The sequence below is a fragment of the Apteryx rowi genome, unplaced genomic scaffold, assembly GCF_003343035.1.
Source record: "Apteryx rowi isolate R43461 unplaced genomic scaffold, aptRow1 scaffold_219, whole genome shotgun sequence".
In the NCBI taxonomy this organism is placed as follows: Eukaryota; Metazoa; Chordata; class Aves; order Apterygiformes; family Apterygidae; genus Apteryx; species Apteryx rowi.
The window spans coordinates 604,311-624,316 of NW_020448519.1; the positions used below are offsets into that span (position 1 = coordinate 604,311).

Here is a 20,006-nt window from a genome sequence, read left to right on the forward strand (position 1 = left end):
TGGAGTCTCCTTCTCTGGAGATATTCCAAACCCACCTGGACGCAATCCTGTGCAATGTGCTCTAGGTGAGCCTGCTTGAGCAGGGGGGTTGGACTAGATGATCTCCAGAGGTCCCTTCCAACCTCAACCATTCTGTGATTCTGTGTGATTCTGTGATGTGGTGATGAAGGCCAACCACATGCATGAGCAACAGCATATCCAGCAGATTGAAGGAGGTGATTATTCTCCTCTGCTCAGCACTTGTGAGGCCAAATCTGGAGTATTGTGTCAAGTTTTGGGGTCCTCAGTACAAGTGAGATGCTGACAAACTGGAAAATGTACAGCAGAGGCCCACTGAGATGGGTCGGGACTGGAGCACATGATGTATAAGGATAGGCTAGGGGAGCTGAATTTGTTCAAGCTGTGAAATCTTCGTCCTTGGAGATTTTCAAAACTCATCCAGACAAGGCCATAAGCAGCTTGACCTAACTTCTAAGTTAGCCCTGCTTTGAGTGAGGGGGTTAGACTACAATGACCTCCAGAAGCCCCCTCCAACCCATGATTCTTCTCAGATTAGTCTTCCTTCTTTCTGACAGGTTGATATGCAAGACCTGGAAAACAGTGGAAAACCACTGTTGTCACTGCACAGAGATACCAAGCCATACAGAAACTATGTACAGAGGTTCCCTGCTCTCCATTGGCTTGCACACCTGAACTCTTTCTAGCATTTCTCCACAATTAAACAGGAGGTTTGCTCTACTTTGAGGAAGGGGTGATTGTGCGACCAGGAGATTCAAGTAGGAAAAAAAAATCAGACTGATTATTCTTTGGAATTTGCCAAAAACATTCGTGGAAACAGTTCAATTTTCAGGGATTTTGACTGAAAGCCTGAAAGCATGACTGACAGAGGCTCTGAGGGAATCCTGTCTGATTTCCTGCTAGCCTCAGGAGTTGGCCCACTGGACCATCTTGGAGTTAAAGACCTCAGGACTTCCAGATTTCATCGCTCTCTTAGGGTAAAAGACTTTTGGCTTACAGGTCTGTATGGAGCAGCAGTAAGGAGATGACCTCAGCATTAAGGCTGATTTTCTTCTGTAAAGGTTTTTTTTTATATATTATACTCTATAGAAATTATAAACATTCTGTATAAATTACATACACATAATAAATTGTCATAAATATTCATTATAAATTATTAATACTTGTATTTATACTTTTTCTATTCTATACTCTAAACCAAAGCAGCACCAAATTTCAGAAAATCATTCTCTTTTGCAAAATGGATTTACCTTTCTTTGCAGCACTCTTTCTTACACAAAATAGACTGTGCCTGCGAAGGCCCCCAGTTCCTGCAAGATGTTTCTCTGTGCTGTGTAGGTTATTCTCAGTGCTCTTTTAATGAGCACTCAGCATCAGCTTTGCATTTTTCATGGATCCATAAGTTTTTAGGCTACAGTGGTCACCGATCCTCTTGAGTGACTTTGTGCACAAACCAGAATTTCACCCTGCTCTAGAGAGCCAAAGCCACTAGGCCACTTTCTAAAGGCAATTCCACTTCTTGCATGCAAAAGGACACAAAACCATATGACAGAGATGGGGGATTCACATGCAGACTACGTATTTCTGATTCTAAGCTGTTGGCCATGTTTAATCCTAAACTGGTGAAGCAACTTGTAGCAGTTAGATAATAGCTGGCGCAGCGCAGTCCCCACATTCGCTGGTGAGAGAAGGAGGAAGCTCCTCTTCAGTCCCAGCTGATGCCAACAGCTGCCCTGGTATATCTTCGATTTCAGCTCTTCATCTTTAAGTCATGACAACTGTGGCCTCAGAAGAACACGTTATTGAACACAGTGCTCTCAATCTCTCTTTCTGCCTTTGTTACCTTGGGGTCTATTTTATATGTCTTCACTCTTTCATCAAAATGTCTGTTCCAGCCTACACTTAAGTGTTTGACTGTTGATGTGTGCTTCACAGCCTATTTGCTAAGGTAGCTTTCAGTGCATTTATGAATACTTCTATTTCTGTTTAACTGATGTAGATTAGAGTAGATTAAATGAAAAATGAATGATTTAAAAATATATTTCAACATTTCTTACCTTAATTTCCAGAACATTTTGGTTGCCTCTTGAGATGAACACTGGCTTTTCAAAATGCTTAAATACAGGATTATTTACGTAATCAAAATCGAAGTACAAGGAGCTTACACCATCAAAAATAAAGAACACTTTGGTTACAAAGGGTGGATGGAGATTGAAGGCTTTCAGTGAAGGAGTTGTACAGCAGATTATCTCTGAGCTAGAGCGGTGGCTACATGCCTGTAAGAAAGAAAGAGGCAATTTGAGTAAGTACACGCATGGGAAGTAACTGACGAATATAGCTGTTCTTTAACAATACACACATTTTGAAAAAATAAACAGCAGAGGTCTTGTTCTTCTTTAACCAAAGCAAATCCTGATCAGTGCTACACAACGTTTATTTAGAGCTGGGAGAAAAGTGTAAAAACTTCATGCAATGGTGTTTGCACTCTTGTTGAGGAAATGTTCTCGTAAACAAGCTTCCTGGCCTGATTGTTCACAGCAGCTTTAAAGTAAATATTTTGCAGATAATTAATGGAAAATGATTTCCAAAGCCAAGGACCATCAGGATGCTATCCTTTGGCAGGACTGTACTGTGACACAAAGCAGCCATAATTCAGCTTATCCAGCCTATGTCAGAGCGACTGCCACATGCATTTCTCTTCCTCTCATACTACCAAAGCAATAGCAAGAGACCAAAAGACAAGTGAAAACTAGGGCTAATGAATCTGACTAAAAATAGAGGAAAACAAACAGAGTAAAACACCATTTACCCACAACATAGCTAAGCCAGTATGTTTCCAGAAATGGAATATGGAATCTACAGGAAAAACAACACCTTGAAGCCAAAACCATTATGGGACTCTGGGCCATGAAAGCTCAGCGAAGTGTGTTTTCTTTTTGAAAACATACCTGTAAGTCCCAGATGTGTGGCATTGAGTGCTTAGGTACACTGACGTAACATAAGCGCATCTTGGGAGTGTTTGCTGCAGGACATCCTCTACCCTGTATTTCCTGGGGCCAGCAATGATCAAGTTCAACAGGCGTAGAGCCAAGTTTGCCCCTCACTCCACCATTATCCCTTGTCAGGGGCTGCCCTGGACCAAACAGTGTTTCCCAGCGCCCCCACCCTCCAGAAGACCTGCCAGGGCATGCTTTTGTGCTGTGGGGCTGCGAGCCAGTGTGCGATGTCTGGGCAGGGTACTTCCATCTACTCATTTGACCTTGTGTCAATGATGCTGGAGACAGACAAGACAGACCCAGGTCCTCCCTAAAAGGCTTCCTGTGCTGCAAGCAGCAAGGGCAGCTGGGATTTACAGGCAGCCTAATCCAAAGCTTAGGCATCGGATAATATGAATCCTCATAAAAGGAATTCATCTAACCCAAGTTTGGATGCCTGCATCTGAGTTAGTTGTCTAAACTCCCTTTTTAGTCAGAAGAGGGGAACGGGTTCACCTAGAGTGGGATTCATCTGACCTGTTTTAGACTTCAGCCTTGATTAGATTCATGGTGCTCTAGGAGGGTCTACTTCGCTCTGCTCACTATAAAGGTTTCTAGATGACTAATTTTGACTACAGAAGTCAATAGCACATCTACAAGCACTCATGGGAGGAATGGTGGGTGCTGTGCAGCATCACAAGAATGGTAGAGCAGCTCGTTTTTTGATTTTTATTCTGTACTCCCTTCACTGTACCTCCTCTCTATGCTGCTTGCAATGGATATGGTTGAGGGACTTCTGGTCCAAATCAAGTTGCTTCAACTCCAGAGAAGTACTTCTCTTCCAATTGTATAAACTTTCTCTAAGTAGTTCCCTGTGTACTGGAATCCCTGACAGCAGAGATTACACTTTTTTAAATAGAGTGGCTGATATGTTGCACAATAAGAATGGGGCTTAGCTTCTAGTCACCATAAATCTTACAGTTGTTCTGCAAGAGATTTTCATGGAAAACCAATAGTGCTGTTGAATACCTTCATGCATCTAGATAGGGCCAAAATATTTTTTGTGTTTTGTTTTTAAAATTAAATTGGCTCTCATTCTAAAATGCTGTGTGAAGGAGCTGTGAAATTAGTTTACATTTGTCTCTAATATGTTAAATTAATGCAATGCAATTTTGCTGTATTTCAAATCAGTAACATAATGGTTCAAGCTATATCTGCCATCTAGTCACATTAGCTTGAAAAGTGGGATTAAATTATCTATCTACAAATCAGCACTTTTTCTTATCATCATAGCAATTCATGCTTCCATACATAATATTATGAAATCTTAAATCTGCCAGTAAAAACACTTTTAAGGCTCTGAAACTGAACATTAGAGTTTTAGAGCTCTACTACAAGGTTTACACGTCTGTGAGCTATGAGCCAAGTTCTGTGCTCAGGTAAATGAGTGCAGCTCTCTGTGATGCTAATAGAGGATGCACCCCTGAAACTAACAGCCCAGTTAGGCTCCTAGCACAGATTCAGAAATATTTGTGTGTCCCCCATGACAACAAGGTAATCTATGGGACACAAGGCAAGGTAGAATTTTCCTTCGTGTGACTATAGTATTATACTGTTATTGTTCTTGTTCTTTTGAATACCTTGTTACAGGCCATTTACCATGTCTTAAGCTTTGCTATATCACATGGATCTAGAAATTCATTTGAATCAGTACAGTAATAATAAGATGCATCGTTAGTATAATGTATGATCAAGCCATATTTTTCCATGCTATATGAATATCCATAAAGATATCTATAACATTGTGTTGATTCTAAAAAGAGATCACTAAAACATATCTAATTATAAAACCAAATATGTCCTAGGCAATCATTATATTTATTTGATTAATGTAAATTCATTAGATTTTTTATCTACTGTAGAGTAGTGATGTCCCTTAAATGAATCGCAGTGGTATTCATAACTTTGTTTGTGGCTATCTATTAGAATCAGATACTTTACTTTATCAGGCTGGTCTCTGAAGAGGATGCTCTCAGAGAATGATAAAAATCTAATAATACTCCTTGGAGGGGATGCAATGTGACTGATTGGTAAGGTCAAGAGAAATCTTATTTGCAGTGCCCTTATTGGTACATGATTTGACATGACATTTTTACCTTGAAATTGGTTTTAGCAATTGAAGAATATGATGGTTTAGTTTTCAAGAAATATTGGATCGAGGATCTATAGGAAAGAAAAACTAATTCAATCTATTGCCTACTCAATTAAGATAGTGCCTATCAACCAGCACCTTTAACTTTTATTTAATTAGGCTTTAAAGTACGTTCATTTTAAAAGCTGAACCTGTATTCTTTTTTTGACTATAATCTACATCTGAAGACAATAAGTAAGAAAAGATGTCAAAATTATGGAGCATTTCACAAGCATAAATAAATAATATACCCCATAGGGAACAGTAATCCATTGCACAATGCATATGACTCATCACTTAAAGGTATGCATTCTTGTTTCATTTGTAAAATATGACCCTTGAGGCAATTAATTCAAACTTGACCTACAGAATCTGAACTTCAGTGCCCAATTCAATTTTTTTTCATCTGGCATAACAACAGGAAAAGTATGAGGGAGGATCTCTGAGCTCGAAAGGTCCCCCAGTAGCTGACCCAGATAAGACGGGGGCAGTTTGATGTGTATTACAGGATCTGTAGCAGTCAGAAGAGAGAAAAGGGCCAATCTATCCTTTCATAAAAAGTCTAAACTTTTGGAGTTCCTGTGAGGAATGAAAGATGGATGAGCTCTAAGGCAGACTGGGAGACTTTGTAAGCATCTTTGCCAAACAATGATTTCTCAGTAGAAAAAGAGAATTCAAGTCTTACTTGAGGAAAGTCCATTCAGAAGGCTTTCCAGTGTAGGTGAGAAACTGAGACTTGGCTACACAGGCAGGGTATCCTGAAGATTGCTCAGAGAACTCATTGGCTTTCTCTGCCGTTTCAGGAGGTGCAACAAATGGCACTAATGCCAGTGCAGAGCGTATTTGGTACCAGTGAGTTGGCAGTGTGGGCCCTCCCTGTACACCACCTGCTGCACTCCTTTCTTGTCGAGAGATGCCCATGACATGCAGATTCAGCACAGAAGGAAAGGCTGACGGTTCCCCTTCGTGACGCAAACTCTTTGCTGGGCTTTTGTGGCAGCTTTATGCCACAGAGGCAACTCAGCTAGAGGATCTGACCCTGAGTACCTTTGGAGGCATAGTCAGGAAAATGTTTGATAATCACACACTCACCATTCACCATTTCTAGGGAATTTCTTCCATCATTATTTAATAAACTGAAGTTAGACATTTGTAAGTGAATTCTAGGCAGTTTAATGGTTATTATGTATAAGGATTGTTCACGGAATTCAAATCTTGAGAGACCATTGATATATTTAAAAAAAAATCTCTCAGCATGCAACAGAAAAATGGCATCTAATAGGGATCTAAGCAATTGAAACAATTAAACAATTAAAAAAATGCTAGCTAAGGATTATTCATGAGACTACTTATTGAAGAAATAATTAAAAGTTGGTGGAAAGAGATCTTACGAAATTACAGGATCAGTTGTTGGAGGATATGCATTAAAAGGTGCTTCTCCCTAATTTTGTAACCTTGGACATTTTGGGACATGCACAGTTAAGCAATGGGAATATATATCCAAATTAATGGATAGAATATTTACACTGCTACAACAAAGGATCCCCAAATGACTATTTGTTTGCTATTTGGGAATCAATGCAAAGTACAGGCTTTGAAAGACCTGAAGTGCTTCAGGGAGAGAAGACATCATCTAGCAGGATTTACAGTAGAGATCAGAAAATATTTATTTTGTAAACAGGCACTTGTGCTCAAATACCATTCCAAGTTGTGCAAAATTTTAATACAAGCACAATACAAAGTGAAAGGATGGAAAGAGCTGCTTCCCTCCTTGTGTGCCTCACACAAGAACTGGCCATATGAGCAGAAGTGACAGGGTTAGTGTACCTTTAGGCATTATCTAGAGCTGTCAGGAAGTAGAATTTATGCAGAACTCCCTAAATTCAAATTTTTTGTTCATAGTCAGAACAAAAAGTCAGAAGAACTCACAAAATAAAAATTAAAAAGAAATACATTGCAAGTATTGAAACATATGGTTCAGTAACTTCAGAGCATCTTGTTTCACTCATGTTTGAACCACTGAATTTTAATAAGGCAAAATGCATTATTTTGATAGTGCTAACATAGAATGTAATATAAATATAATTAATGTGAGCACAGTGTTAAATTATTATTTTACTGAAATTTAAATAAATATGATCTAAAAATGATAAAGTTGAAGCAAGACATTTTTACCTTATTGAAAAGAAAAATTCAGAAATACTGAGTTTGAAACAAGAAAATTGAAAAGATCAATTTAAATGTTTGTCCTATACAAGACTGGCATATTGCCCCCAAACTCTTCAGTTTCAATGAAACTACATTTCTTCCGGGGAGTCATTCCACAGAACGTCTTTTACCAGTTCCACCATTAACCTCCTTTATAAGGATGGGAAGAGCAGAGAAGAGCAAATCCCTCCAAGGCTTGCCAGCCTGCTGGGATCCCTGCTTTGGGATCCTGCTGCTTGGGAGAGCAACCCTCGCTCATACTGCGACCCCTGCATGGCTCTGTGCCACAATTAAGCCTGATGTTGCTAATTAGGGGTTTGGGGACTGATAGATGACAGGAGAAGAAGACAGCTCTTTTACATAATTTCAGTTTAGACAAATGGGAGAGGACTGCGGAGGTGGCAGGAAGAATGGGTAGACCTCTAGGAAATAACACACCAGGAGAAGTTAGAGCAGTTTGGTTTGTTTTAGCTGGAAATGAGAAAGGCTGAATCATAACTTAGTGCAAGTATGTAAAATTAACATGAGGGTTTGCTGATCAGTTTGTTGTTTGTGTCCACCGAAAGTTAAACAAGAAGATGGCTAATTAGCAGCTGGGATTTGAGTTAATTATTAAAAAGAAATCTTTCCAAACCACTAGGTAAGCAGGTAGAGCGGCTCTCTCCAAAGCTTATTTAAGGGTGGTTGTGAAATTTCTTTCACAAGGAGCTTTAAAAACATTTAAAAACACCCCAGACAAATATCTGTCAGGCAATGGTCTAGGCGCATTTGGTCCCGCCGCAGGGAAGCAGGCCAGGCTGGGTCTTTGTGGTCCCTCCCAGCTGCACTTTCCTTTGATGCTCTGGGATGTGTTTCAGTGACGGCCTTGGGTTTCCCAAGAGCCAGAGTTTCTGAATGCTGACAAAAGCAGCTTCTTGGATGAGGCTGGTGAGAGAAAACTATGAAAAAAAGGCTTAAATTACAATAAAAAATGACTCAGTTAACTTTCCTCTCCCAAACTAAGGAAGCAAGAAAGGTATATATAATTTCAGCTGTAGGACTTAATCATTTTGTATTGCATCGTTTGCCTGGGTTTGATCTGTTCAGGGCCCCAACCTATTGTCTCCTTTGCTCATATGATGGCTGAGCATTGCAGTGCTCTGGATCTGTGCTGGGGGAAGAGTAACAGCTCCTCATCACTGTTTATTTTTGTAATGATGGGAAGAAAGTCTGTTTTTGGGGGGTGCTAGCACATAGGGCCCAGAATCTCCCATGCAGGATGAGGAATGCTGCATCATAGGCAGCCTCCACCAACAATTTCTTCAGGAACACAGTGCAATCATCTTGTTTTGTCACTATTAAATCCTACCTTTCTCTCTCAAGGCAAATACTTTTCCTTGAGAAATAAGCTTGAGGTAGAGACTAATGGCAGAACAAATGGCAAGCAGAGCTGGGCTGCCACAGAGGCAGAGAAAGCCGCTGAGTGCCAGAAGCATTTAATTTCAATACAGCAAATACATTACTCAGGCAGCGTTAAAGTATAATATATTTTTGCTTATAATCTGTTTGAGGTTATATTCCATCCCTTCACGCAGAGGGAATGAACATGTGTACAGATGCTTTTATACCGGACAGATTCTTAGAGGTGATATCTTTATGGAATATACCGACAAATATCTTTATGGAAATCGAGGGTCAGACCTGCCTCTTCTTGGGTATTGGCAAATATCATGCACACTGCAAGGTACTATGAAAAGAAAACCAAGTGAGATGAACAATTAGGAAGATAATTCTGATTATCTATGTCCATGCCACTTTTCAACAACAAATTAAAAGGCAGGATGGCAGCAAACCACTGTTTGAAGGAAAGGTTGCTCCCCAGTATCTGGTGAGAGAGAGAAAATTCTACAGTAAGCATTGGCTGGATTTCCCAACCATTTCTGGACAGCAGATTTAGTTCTTTAAAGCTTCAGATCCTTTCAGATCTGTGCAAATCTGGAGGAAGCCTCTGCATGTAATGTCTTCATCGATTTTGAAAACTATGATGTTGTTAGAGCTTCTCTAATATGTATTCTTAAAATTCAAATTCTAAGTCAGATTGTGAATTCCAGTAAGTACCAAATATTGTCTGCACTCATTGACAGGACATTTGCTAAGCATGGAATCAGGACCTGAAGAGAAGCAATTCTGCATGTTCTCACAGGGCAAAAAAGAAAGCAGGTGAATGGTCTTTACTTTGAAAGAAAGAAAGCTCAAATCCAGGCAAGGCAAAATCTAAAGAGCTGATTTCAGCAATCATCTTTCACTTTGTAATTGTTTTGTATCTAGAAATAACCATGTCTGCAGTGCTGAAAACCTAATAAATTCTGTGTTCAGTTGATTTCACTGAAATGTTTCACTTCCTTAACTGCTCCTTGTGATAACACTGAACACTACAATTGATTGCAAGGGCACTGATTTTCAGATTAAAATCTGTACCCATTACATTACGAGCCATGATTAGATCCATCTGAAATTCAGGTCCCAACGCTCATTATAAAAATTAGGATCATGAAGAATATTACGACCTTGAAGCTATAAAAGACTGCAAATTTGTAGACATACCATTTAAATGCTTTGAGCAAACCTAAGTCTAATACTTAAAAATCAATAATACAAGAAACAGTATATGAATACCATTAGTAATAAGCTGAGAACATGAGCAGTAGCACAGCATGTTATAAAGAGTGTAGGTCAATTTAGCTTCAGTTAAGCTAAACCTTACAGGACCTTACAGGATAAGAAAATGTCAGAGGTGCAAGACAAAGGTGTAGGCAAAAGCTGAGAGGAAACAGTTCCAGCCCCAAGTAGCCAATAAGTGTAATCTTTGCCCTATAAGGATTACAGTAGATGTCTGACAGTCTCCCGTCTGTCCCTTGAGTCTGTGTTCACACAGAGATTCCCAGTGGCAGGTGCCCAAACCTTTCTTAAAAGTTAGTTGCTGAACTCTGATAAGTTAGGAAAGATTTGCCCTAATAGGTAATTTAACAATAAGCAATTCTTTAAGGTCATACTTACTCCTGATTTTACATATTACTTTTCCTCTTTCTTTGATGTTTGTTCCATTTTCTTTCTGTATCCGCAGTCACCATTAACATATATTTCCTATTACATATATTCCACTTGAATTTGCCATGTCTGGCAAATCTGGCACACGTATATTACATTGTTCTTTGTTTACTCACTGAATTTTCATTGTTAAATTATGAATAAAAATCTTGTTATCTGATACTGTGAAAGCCTAATTTCTTTGGAATAGGCTCCAACAGGTAAAATGTGGTTCTTCCCCCCTCTAATTTCCAATTTGTTGTTGAGTTTTGCCTACGCAGTAAAACAGTCTGTGAAGAATATAGCAAAATGTCTGTGGAAGCCCCTAAATTTCAAGGCAAAATCAAAGTGATTTCACCAAAAATTCTGTGCCACTCAGAACACAAAGATGACAAGATAACAGATTGTCTTCTCCAAGACTGACTCACCACAGAGAAGTTCATTCCCAATTTAGGTACAGTAATCACCATCTGAGGAAAGCACACTGAATTCAAGTTGATTCCCTGAGCTGTGATTGTACTTCCGCCACTAGGAAAAATTAAAAATTAAGAAAAAGAGTAGGATAACAATACAGCTTCCCTAATAAATGTAATTACAAATTATATTTTAGAATAAATGACAACATAAAAGCAAAATTGGGGATACACAGGGTGAATGCCAAATGCATTGCTCTGAGCAATAGGAAAAAAAATTTCCCATTTTTTCCCCCCAATTTTTTTTCTTGGAAAAAAATTTCACACTTGATGTAACAACCAACCATATACAAAAAAGAAAAATAATTTAAAGAAATGTGGTATGCCAGGATATAAAAGAAATGTGTACATTTTAAAGGATGACGTTATACTTGTCCTCAGCATTTGCTAACTTATTTAACTTGTTGCTTTCACTGGTACTGAAAAAAGGTGTCTTTTTTACTGTTGACTTTTTTTTGGCAAAGGCAGATGGTTTGGATTAAAGCTAATAAGATCATAAATATGTCACTTAAAAACACATACGTACATATACTACCATACATATATATTCATAATATTTATGTATGCTGGATTTAGGCTGTTTTAAAATCCATTTGCTCTCCTGAGTACTGCTGACTTGTCATGTTAAATGATTTTCCTCACAAATCAGTGTAATGTCCAGACATAGTAGCGGAGATAGATAAACTTAGCAGTACAGTAGGTACATCTCAGCAGGACATTGCAGGTACACTCAGCAGCAGCTAGGAGTTAAATCACACAAAATAAAGAGGCCCCCTTCCTCCTTCTCCTTCACCTCTGGAAGGAAATGATCTGCCCTTTGCAACTACACCATAATAGAAGCAAGTGCTATGGCAGATAGCGATAAAAATGCAATTTCTTTCAATAGATGGCTGTGCAGCACAGCCATTCTTCTTTCATCTATTACTTTTCATATTTCTATGAGAAACTTTTACTCACCTAAGAAAAGATTTGGCTGGGTGAATTTTTAAAACAACAGGGTCTTCTCTGTATGTGAAATGACCTTTTGCGTCTCGAACGGCTTCGTCGATGCCCACCCTAACGCGATATTCCTGCGGGATGCGCTGTGCTGGGGTGTAGCACTCCACAGTGCTTGCCGACACGCTGAAAGGACACAAAAGGGCTCACCTGTCAGCACTGTAAAACACGTACTCTGTATAAAATGCCAGCCTTTAGCAAGCCCCAGCCCCGCATAAGGTCCACTTGTGAAAAATGTCATCGACTCCCACAGTATTTACTCATATGCAGAACAGGGCCTTACAAAATAGGCATGGCATGATGCAGAAGCAGCAGCTACGCCGCTTAGGCTCATGATTCATCTTATCTGGGTTGTTTGCACCCTGCCCGGTGGAAGGTGTTACTCCCGTGCGGGCGCCGGCCACGTCAGCCTGTTCAGCGCCAAGGGAACTGCCAGCCTGCAAGGATGACAGCAGGCTCCGGGCTTAAGGACTGGCTTATTGTGCCCCAGCTGCCAAGGGTAACACCTCTTCTTTCTGCTACACAGGATATTTCCCTGTGTTGCAAACCTCGAGAAAAGAGGCTGGCAGGGACGCACCGGCGTTTCAGAGGCATTCTGCACTCAGAGCACCTGCTGAGGGGGCAGGCAGTGAGGAGACAGGTGTCACCCTATTGTAACCAAAACCAAAAACCAGGACCAGGAAGCTCATGGTAAAATGGCTAGCAAATTCAGAACACTTCTGTGCACTGAACAGAGAATCTGCACTTATTATTTAACATTTATAGTCAGGTAAGAATCAAGGCATGTCCACGCAGAGCATGTTAAAGATTCCTGAATGAGCTACTATGTCTACTGAATCCAGTACAGAAATTAATTAATTCTCAAAACAATATTATACATACCAAGAAAAGAACCAAACTGATGCAGCTTTTGGTTTGGAGGCAATTCACAAATAGAGCAGAAACACTTCCCCCTGCTCCACTACACAGTATCCACTTTCCCATAGAGGAACCCCCTCAGGTTTGCACTGTGCAACCGCGTAGGAAATGATGGTGTGCTTGCTGTAAGCAACTGCAAGAACTGCAGCTCTTGCTAGCAGCGGAGAGCGGGATGAATGTGTGGGAACTGGGATGACAAACGTAATAGGAAATGTGCAATTCCTAGTCCTTTAGAAGCTGATTTGCTATTGCTCTGTGCAACTTCTTCAGGAGTTAATGGAGGCATTACAGAATAAACAAGACTTCTAGGGAACTGTGGTTCCTTCCAGGGACCTTTTAGAGATTCTAAACTCAGGATCTAAGCTGGAACTGAATGCTTATTACTGTACCAATTCTATGTAATGTGAGGAGAGCAGTGCACTGTTTTTTTTTTGTTTCGAATTTTTTTTTACACAAGACATTTAATCAAGCCATTTCAATATTAAAGGAAACACTTTTTTGCAACCACCTTACCTTTTCAAGGTGCATGGTTTCTCACCCACAAAAATCCTTCGAGATTTTCCACTGTTTAGGTATTTTCCTGCTAAAGTTAGTAATGTTCCACCAGACTTGGGGCCATAGGTGGGAGAAATACTTGTTATTATAGGATTCTGAAGGGAGTAAAAATAAGAACAGTGGATTGTTAAATTATGTTTCCATATTTTCAAAACATGAAGAGGAAAAACCCTAATACATTTGCTAGCACTTTGATGAAGTAATAGTAAAGCAAACAGGAACATAGATTTACCATACCGGATTAGACTCATGAGAAGCCTGTTCTGTATCTTCTCCTAATAAATAATGAAGCTAACTTTGACATTAAAGTTTTAATGATAGTGCTTACCACATAAGAAAAGGTATTGAATAATGTTTTGCCATGTCCAACAGAAACACTACTGGATATATTAAAACTTGCATTTTTTGCAGCAGGAACTGTGCATTCCAGCCTTTGAAAAACAAAGAAAAAATGTGTTTAAATTTTTTTATGCCTCGATTATTTTGTAATAAAATAGAACCACATCAACTCATAATAATGAAGGATCCATACTAAACATATCATCAATCTATGGGCGTCATGGACATTTCAGAAACAACAGCTAAAAGAACTGTGATCTTCTATTATCATACCAAATACAAACACTATAATGTTTATACTTAGCCAGAGAAAATAATTTTGATGTATCAAATATATTTCTGAAAAAAAGAAGCATGCTAAAGAAAACAAATACCTCCCATTCACGTAATGGCTGACTTGGTTTGGGGAATTTTCCTTTAGTGCCAAATTTTGGCAAAAAAAAAAAGGATTAGGAAAAATGTCTCATACAAAAATACATTGAATAAATTTAAATATCGCCAAAATTGATGCCAATATGTATCAATGAATTACATTACACGTATACAGTTTCATATATGAGCTATTCTCCTTAAATCATTTTGCTTGCATTAAAACTGTTCAGAGCACCAGCTAGGAGACAGCTCAGTCTTATGGAAGGTGATGTTTTTGCTGCTACAAATGAGAATGGGGGAAGTCATGGCCATGATTCGCACATTGCTTTGCTAGTAGATAGTCATCTCAGCTGAGAGAGGATATTCACTGAACTTGCTATTTCCTTACAATAACAACCAGAATAACCTCTGTCTTGAATTTAAGCTATTATCATACTGTCTTATATACATATTTCTGAGGAGGAGAAGGAGAGGTGGAGCTGAGGGGCCTCCCGATGACAAAACACCTGTATCGTCACATGTTTCTCTCCAGCAGCTTCACGGATTTGGAAGACAGAGATGAGGTAACTGAGCCCTACAGGATCCTGGCTAGAGGCACCTGCCACCTTTTCAAAGCTCTGCACAGCTGCATTCTTGCCAGCTCCCACAGATGTTGAACAGCACAGCACAGACTACCAGGAGAAGCTGCTGCAGGAGCTCTCAGCACTGACTAGATTTATCGGATCTCTGTTTGGAGCCCTGTTTTCCTGGGGAGCTTATCATATCAGAGGTTTGTTTCTCACCTATGGTTTCTGTCTGAAATTTAAGAATTAAAAGATACTTATTGACTGAATGTTTATATCATAAAAAAATCCAAAGCACATAAAGAACATCTATACAAAAGAAACTTGAAACTTCAGGTTTCTTACTTGTTTTTGTTGCTAGATTTTGCTTCCAGGGCACAAGTTTGTCCTCCAATATGGACTACTGTATTTTTTAATTCAAATCTATTATTTTTGCTGAATCCAAAGTCCCATCCACACACTGTCAGTTTTGTTCCACCTTCTAATGGAGCGCTGCTTGGGAGAATCTGTTAAAAAAATTGTATTAGTTTCATCAGGTTTTCTAGAACTTCAAATGGAGTTAAAGAATGTGCAAAGGAATAATTTTAAAATAGCATTTATTCTGGTAGAGTATATCCTACCATTCATCTTAATTGTTCTTCACCTTTCATTTATCACATTATGAGCTTCCTCTGACAGTAGCAATAAATAACAAAACCTATACTAGAAAACTTTGAAGGATAGTGTTTAGGGGCACTGAACAAGCTGTGCATTGTAATTGTCTTTTAAATCCTGCTATTCTTGTCGTTCACATCTTATTTCTAGTATGTTAAACATAGTGTGCTTATTTTGTTAGAAGCTGAATACTGAACAAAAAAGAGCCCCAAAATGACCGTTTTTGTCAGCCTGATGAAAGTCAGGTTCAGAGTGAAGAAGCTTCAAAGACACCAAAATCAGATATCGCATTGGCTGTGATAAAGTTAATATGACTTCTGTTATTCTTTCCTTAAATCTTTTACATTTGGCCACCTCTAATTCCAAGTCAAAAATAAACCATCCCTCAGAAACATAGAGACAATCTACAAAGGAAATGCTTTTTTTTTCTGTATATTGTAAATTGTCCTGTAAAATATAACAATGGTGGGAAAAATGTAGGAACACTATAGAGGTCTTACAAAACTCAGTAAAAGTACTGGTCAGTACTGCCAGTGAAAAAATCAGAAGACATTGGTTCAGGGTTTATGGGAACTTTTAACAAAACTGCATAAATTTGCAAACATATCAGTATTACTGGACAAACAACAGAGAATGAAAGACAATTTATATTTGTGATCATATCATCTCAATGTCTTAGGCTTAATGCTTTAGTGATAATAATTTTGCCCCTAAAATGCAATACAGCTGTGCCTTTCAAAGGACCCTACTTCCTTTTCAAGCTGAAAGGAAAGTATTTGAGAGATCCTTGGCTATTATTTCATCTGGAAATCCAGTAAGACAGGCACATTTCTTTTCAACTCTCTGTGGCTATACTTGAAGACTTTCACAAATGAACTATTGTGGATAGAAAGGCAGCTGAAGAATACTTCAAAAGAATTATGCCATATATTCTATATGGGAAAATTTACTACCGCCATTAGAAACCAGACAGAGTCTGATCTAAAATGTACTGAAGTCAGTAGGAATCTTACCTACTTTAATGAGCTTTGAACCAGTTCTCAATGAGCAAAGAAGAGGGAACCTATGCAGAAATAGTCCTTTTGCACAAAGCCCATAATAAAAAAAAAGAGATGCCCCCACAGCCTGCTGCCACGCAACACTGCAGCCAGCAGTGGGGAGCTGTACTGCATCATGTGGAATCTGCCTCGTTTCCAAGTTTTCATTTCCCGTATTTCTTTATTTTTATATCTTCAAAGTCTGGATTGACTTCAGATCGCAGTTTGCCACTCTACTTAGTATCGCAGCATCTATTTTTGGAGTAACAACACCCAAACAGAAACTGAAGCTGCTCTGTGGGGATACAAGACATCTCACGGTTTGTAAAATAATGCACTGATCTGTGGCATTTGAAGAGTCTGAGTTGTAGTCCCTACTTTAGCAAAATAAGGGCATTAAAACCAGGCCTTACAAAGCCATGCAGAATTGTAAACTAAGGGACTTAACTGGTTTTGAATGATCTTATCTGTCAAAAGAGATTTGTGATAGCAGCCCATGTTCCTTTACTGAGGGAGAATGAATGTATTTATTACATTCTGCCAGCAAATTTAGGAGGCAAGACTTCCAAGCAGATACCAAAAAATAAACCAAATCTTATACTTTTGTTTTAAGTTCCACAAAAAGTCCCCCAAAGTGTTTTCATTCATTTTCTTATTTTTATTACATTTGTTCTGTACCATGAAACCACTAAAAGTCAAATCTGGTTTCCCAGACTTTTTCATGGAAGATTCAGCAGGAATGAATAGTGAACTGCCCGGACTCTGAACTGAAGTGCCCATAACCATCATCTGTGTGCCTGTCTTTTATAGAGTGTGTACATTGCACAGGTAGTAACAGAAAATAAACAAAACCCAAATCAGTTATAAATGCTCTGAAATTCAAGAATTGAAAATTGAAAAATTCTTCAAAATTCTCTATAGCAGGGAATCTCCACTGATAACATGGAGTAAGTCCTTTTGCAAGACCTGAAGTTCTGCCCGACCCTGGTCTTTTCTGGACTTTGGGATAAGGGAGACAAAACTGTCTTTTCTTCTTTTCTTTTTTTTGAAAAATTTAAAACATTGTATTTTCCTTTTGTTTATGTTGACAGCTTTTATGTTAACATCCACTCACATACTTTATAAATTGTTGGAAGAAAGTATCTATTTATTAAAGTTTCGACAGCCCATTCATTTTAATTAAGAGGCAAGGACACGTTCAGGCCACACTTGAAATTTCCAACAAAACCTCCAATCTAAACAGGCAGCAGAACGCCTGATGTTCTTGATATTTCTAAGATAAAAGTTAGCTAAAATGACTCACTTTTTAAAACAACAACAAACCGTGTCAGGTTTTAAACCACAATAAAGTATCAAAAAGGAGGCCAATTTATTTTTTCTTTTAAGCAGTTCACCTTTTGGAGTGACCTGAATTCCACATGCAGATGACTGCAATTTGTTTCATTACCAAGTTAGCTCTGATGAGACTCATCCAAGTCCCCCCGCTTTCCTCTAGCGCCGCCTCTCAGGCTGACAAAACGCACGGCTCTGCTGGCGGAGGCCGTGACTGCGAGGCATTTCACTAGGGCTGCCGTGCCAAGCAGGCAGGGCTGGGCGCGGGCCCGAGGTTGCTCTCTGAGCATCAGGCCCGTTCGCCTCGGAAGCGTGGTCCTGCAGCGCCGCATCGTCTGTAGCACAGGGGGAGGGACGCCGGCCGGCACGGGGGCTCGGACAGACGTGGGGCCTGAGCGAGCAGGCGCCTGCGGAGACCCGCCAGGAGGCAAGTCGTTGTGACCAAGGCTTTGAGGAAAAGGTGCTTAAAGCAGGCGAAAGGACTGAAGGATCGACAGGACTCAACAGAAAAATGCTGGACTTCTCCACCGTTCTGCATAAGAAGAAAATCTATCTTTTTTTTTTCTGTTAAACACTACTCCATGTTATAGTCTGGGAAAACTTTATTGAAGCCTGTTGGATCAGACCCTCAGAGAATCCGTGTGTTCCCTTCAGGTTAAAGCTATCATATGACGTATATTAAGTAATCTGGCCCTCTGAACCTACCAAACATTTAGGGGGGTTTAGGACTGAATTTCAGACACCATGTGAAGCAGGTCATCCTCTGTTTGTTGGAAACAAAACAAGCTTGTTTCTCATATTTTATGCATATGGGTTTAAAGACAGATCAGAAGATGATGAATAATCTGTTTTATATTTTTTTCAGTAATAATGTTAAATGTCATGGTCCAGCAGAGCATGAAATCTGTCTTAACAGCTAGCAATCCAAAGGGATTTAAGTACTCAGCTGCATTTTTTTCCTTACAAGCCTTCTAGAAAGAACTTTCACAAACGTGGGCATGCTGTAATTCAAAGCTGCAGGAGATTCACTTTGAGATCTGTCAGTGCCACAGCTCTGTATTCGTTACAGGGGAAGGAGGCACACGCGCCCGAGCACGCAGCGCTGGGCTGCACGCGGGGAAGGGGGAGCCCAGGGCGGCGCGGCCCCTGGCTCCGCGCTGCTCCCCACTGCCGGGTGCACGGACACACTCCCTTGCACGAGCCATTCCAGCCACGTTGGAGGGACAACTGCCTCGAGACAGCACCGCTCGGTGCAAGCATCTCACGTGGGCTCCAGACATTTGCTTCTTAAAACTGCTGAGCACACACACACACACACACACACACACACCCCGAAACTAGAGAGGACTATAAGAGCATAGCACATCTGAAAATCAGAAACTAAGCAGAGCCTTAGAAATCTTTTTGGATGCATGGCAACATATAGCCACAGCACTAAAGTTTTGCCAAGGAAAAATGTTAAGGGATGCTGCTTGTGCTCTAGGGAAAACAGAACAAGCTATGCAATAGAGGTGTGAGTAGTTTGGTCTTGCAGAAGTAAAGAAAAAAAACGTTTCAGGACTTATTCTCAGTGTATCCCTTTGTATTTGTGATTCACTGATTCATAAAAGTTAAGAGCAGAAAGGACTATTTGATTATCTATTATAGCCTTTTTGAAATAACTGTGCTCTTGTGTAAAGTAAATGCAAACTATTCACTTTCTGATTTAGTAATTTTTTATATCTATCTCCTTTGCCCAACTGTAAATGGCAATAGAAGGCAAGGCAAACACACACGTACACATGCACACGCATATCTTTACATGCATTCTGGGTTTGATTTGGTTTTGATTTGATTCCTAATAACATTTCATTGTTTGTCCATTGCAGTTTGCCTGCATTGGCCCTAAATTTTGTATCTGAAACATGAATATGAAAATAAAAAAACCCTGTTAACATGTGTTTCTAGATTACTAATGTAATCTGAACTTCTTTCAGCAGTTTTGCCTGGCTATTCTTTAAAAAGTTGCTGCACATGAAATCATGTGCCTGGTTTAAGGAAAACATTATTTTATTTAAAAGGAATTTCTCTCTCGCTCTCTCTCTGAGAGTTTAGCATTCAAAGTTTCATCTCTGTTTATAAGCTGGATACCCATAAAGAGTAAATGTATTTTAAACTACACAGTATAGTTTAAATATATTAATAAAAGTAAATGGATATAAGTGCTACCAGAAAGTTTTATGTTTGTTCTTCCCTCTGTTTACCAGTCCATAAACTGTTCCGTAAAACTAGGCCTTCATAATTATGTCACACTTAACACAAAATGATCT

General features: G+C 39.4%; 1 protein-coding gene across 1 annotated transcript in view; it reads right to left on the reverse strand.

Moving 5' to 3' along the window:
- Positions 1-2,048: 2,048 nt before the first annotated feature.
- The window catches only part of MET (MET proto-oncogene, receptor tyrosine kinase), a 47,775-nt gene continuing 29,817 nt past the window's right edge, over positions 2,049-20,006 (reverse strand). Inside the window, exons 5-10 of the mRNA XM_026064499.1 lie at positions 15,020-15,180; positions 13,729-13,831; positions 13,359-13,495; positions 11,889-12,053; positions 10,887-10,986; positions 2,049-2,294 (exon numbers count right to left, since the gene is read on the reverse strand). Of these exons, the coding sequence (XP_025920284.1) occupies positions 2,049-2,294; positions 10,887-10,986; positions 11,889-12,053; positions 13,359-13,495; positions 13,729-13,831; positions 15,020-15,180 (912 nt within the window). The remainder of the gene's footprint in view (positions 2,295-10,886; positions 10,987-11,888; positions 12,054-13,358; positions 13,496-13,728; positions 13,832-15,019; positions 15,181-20,006) is intronic.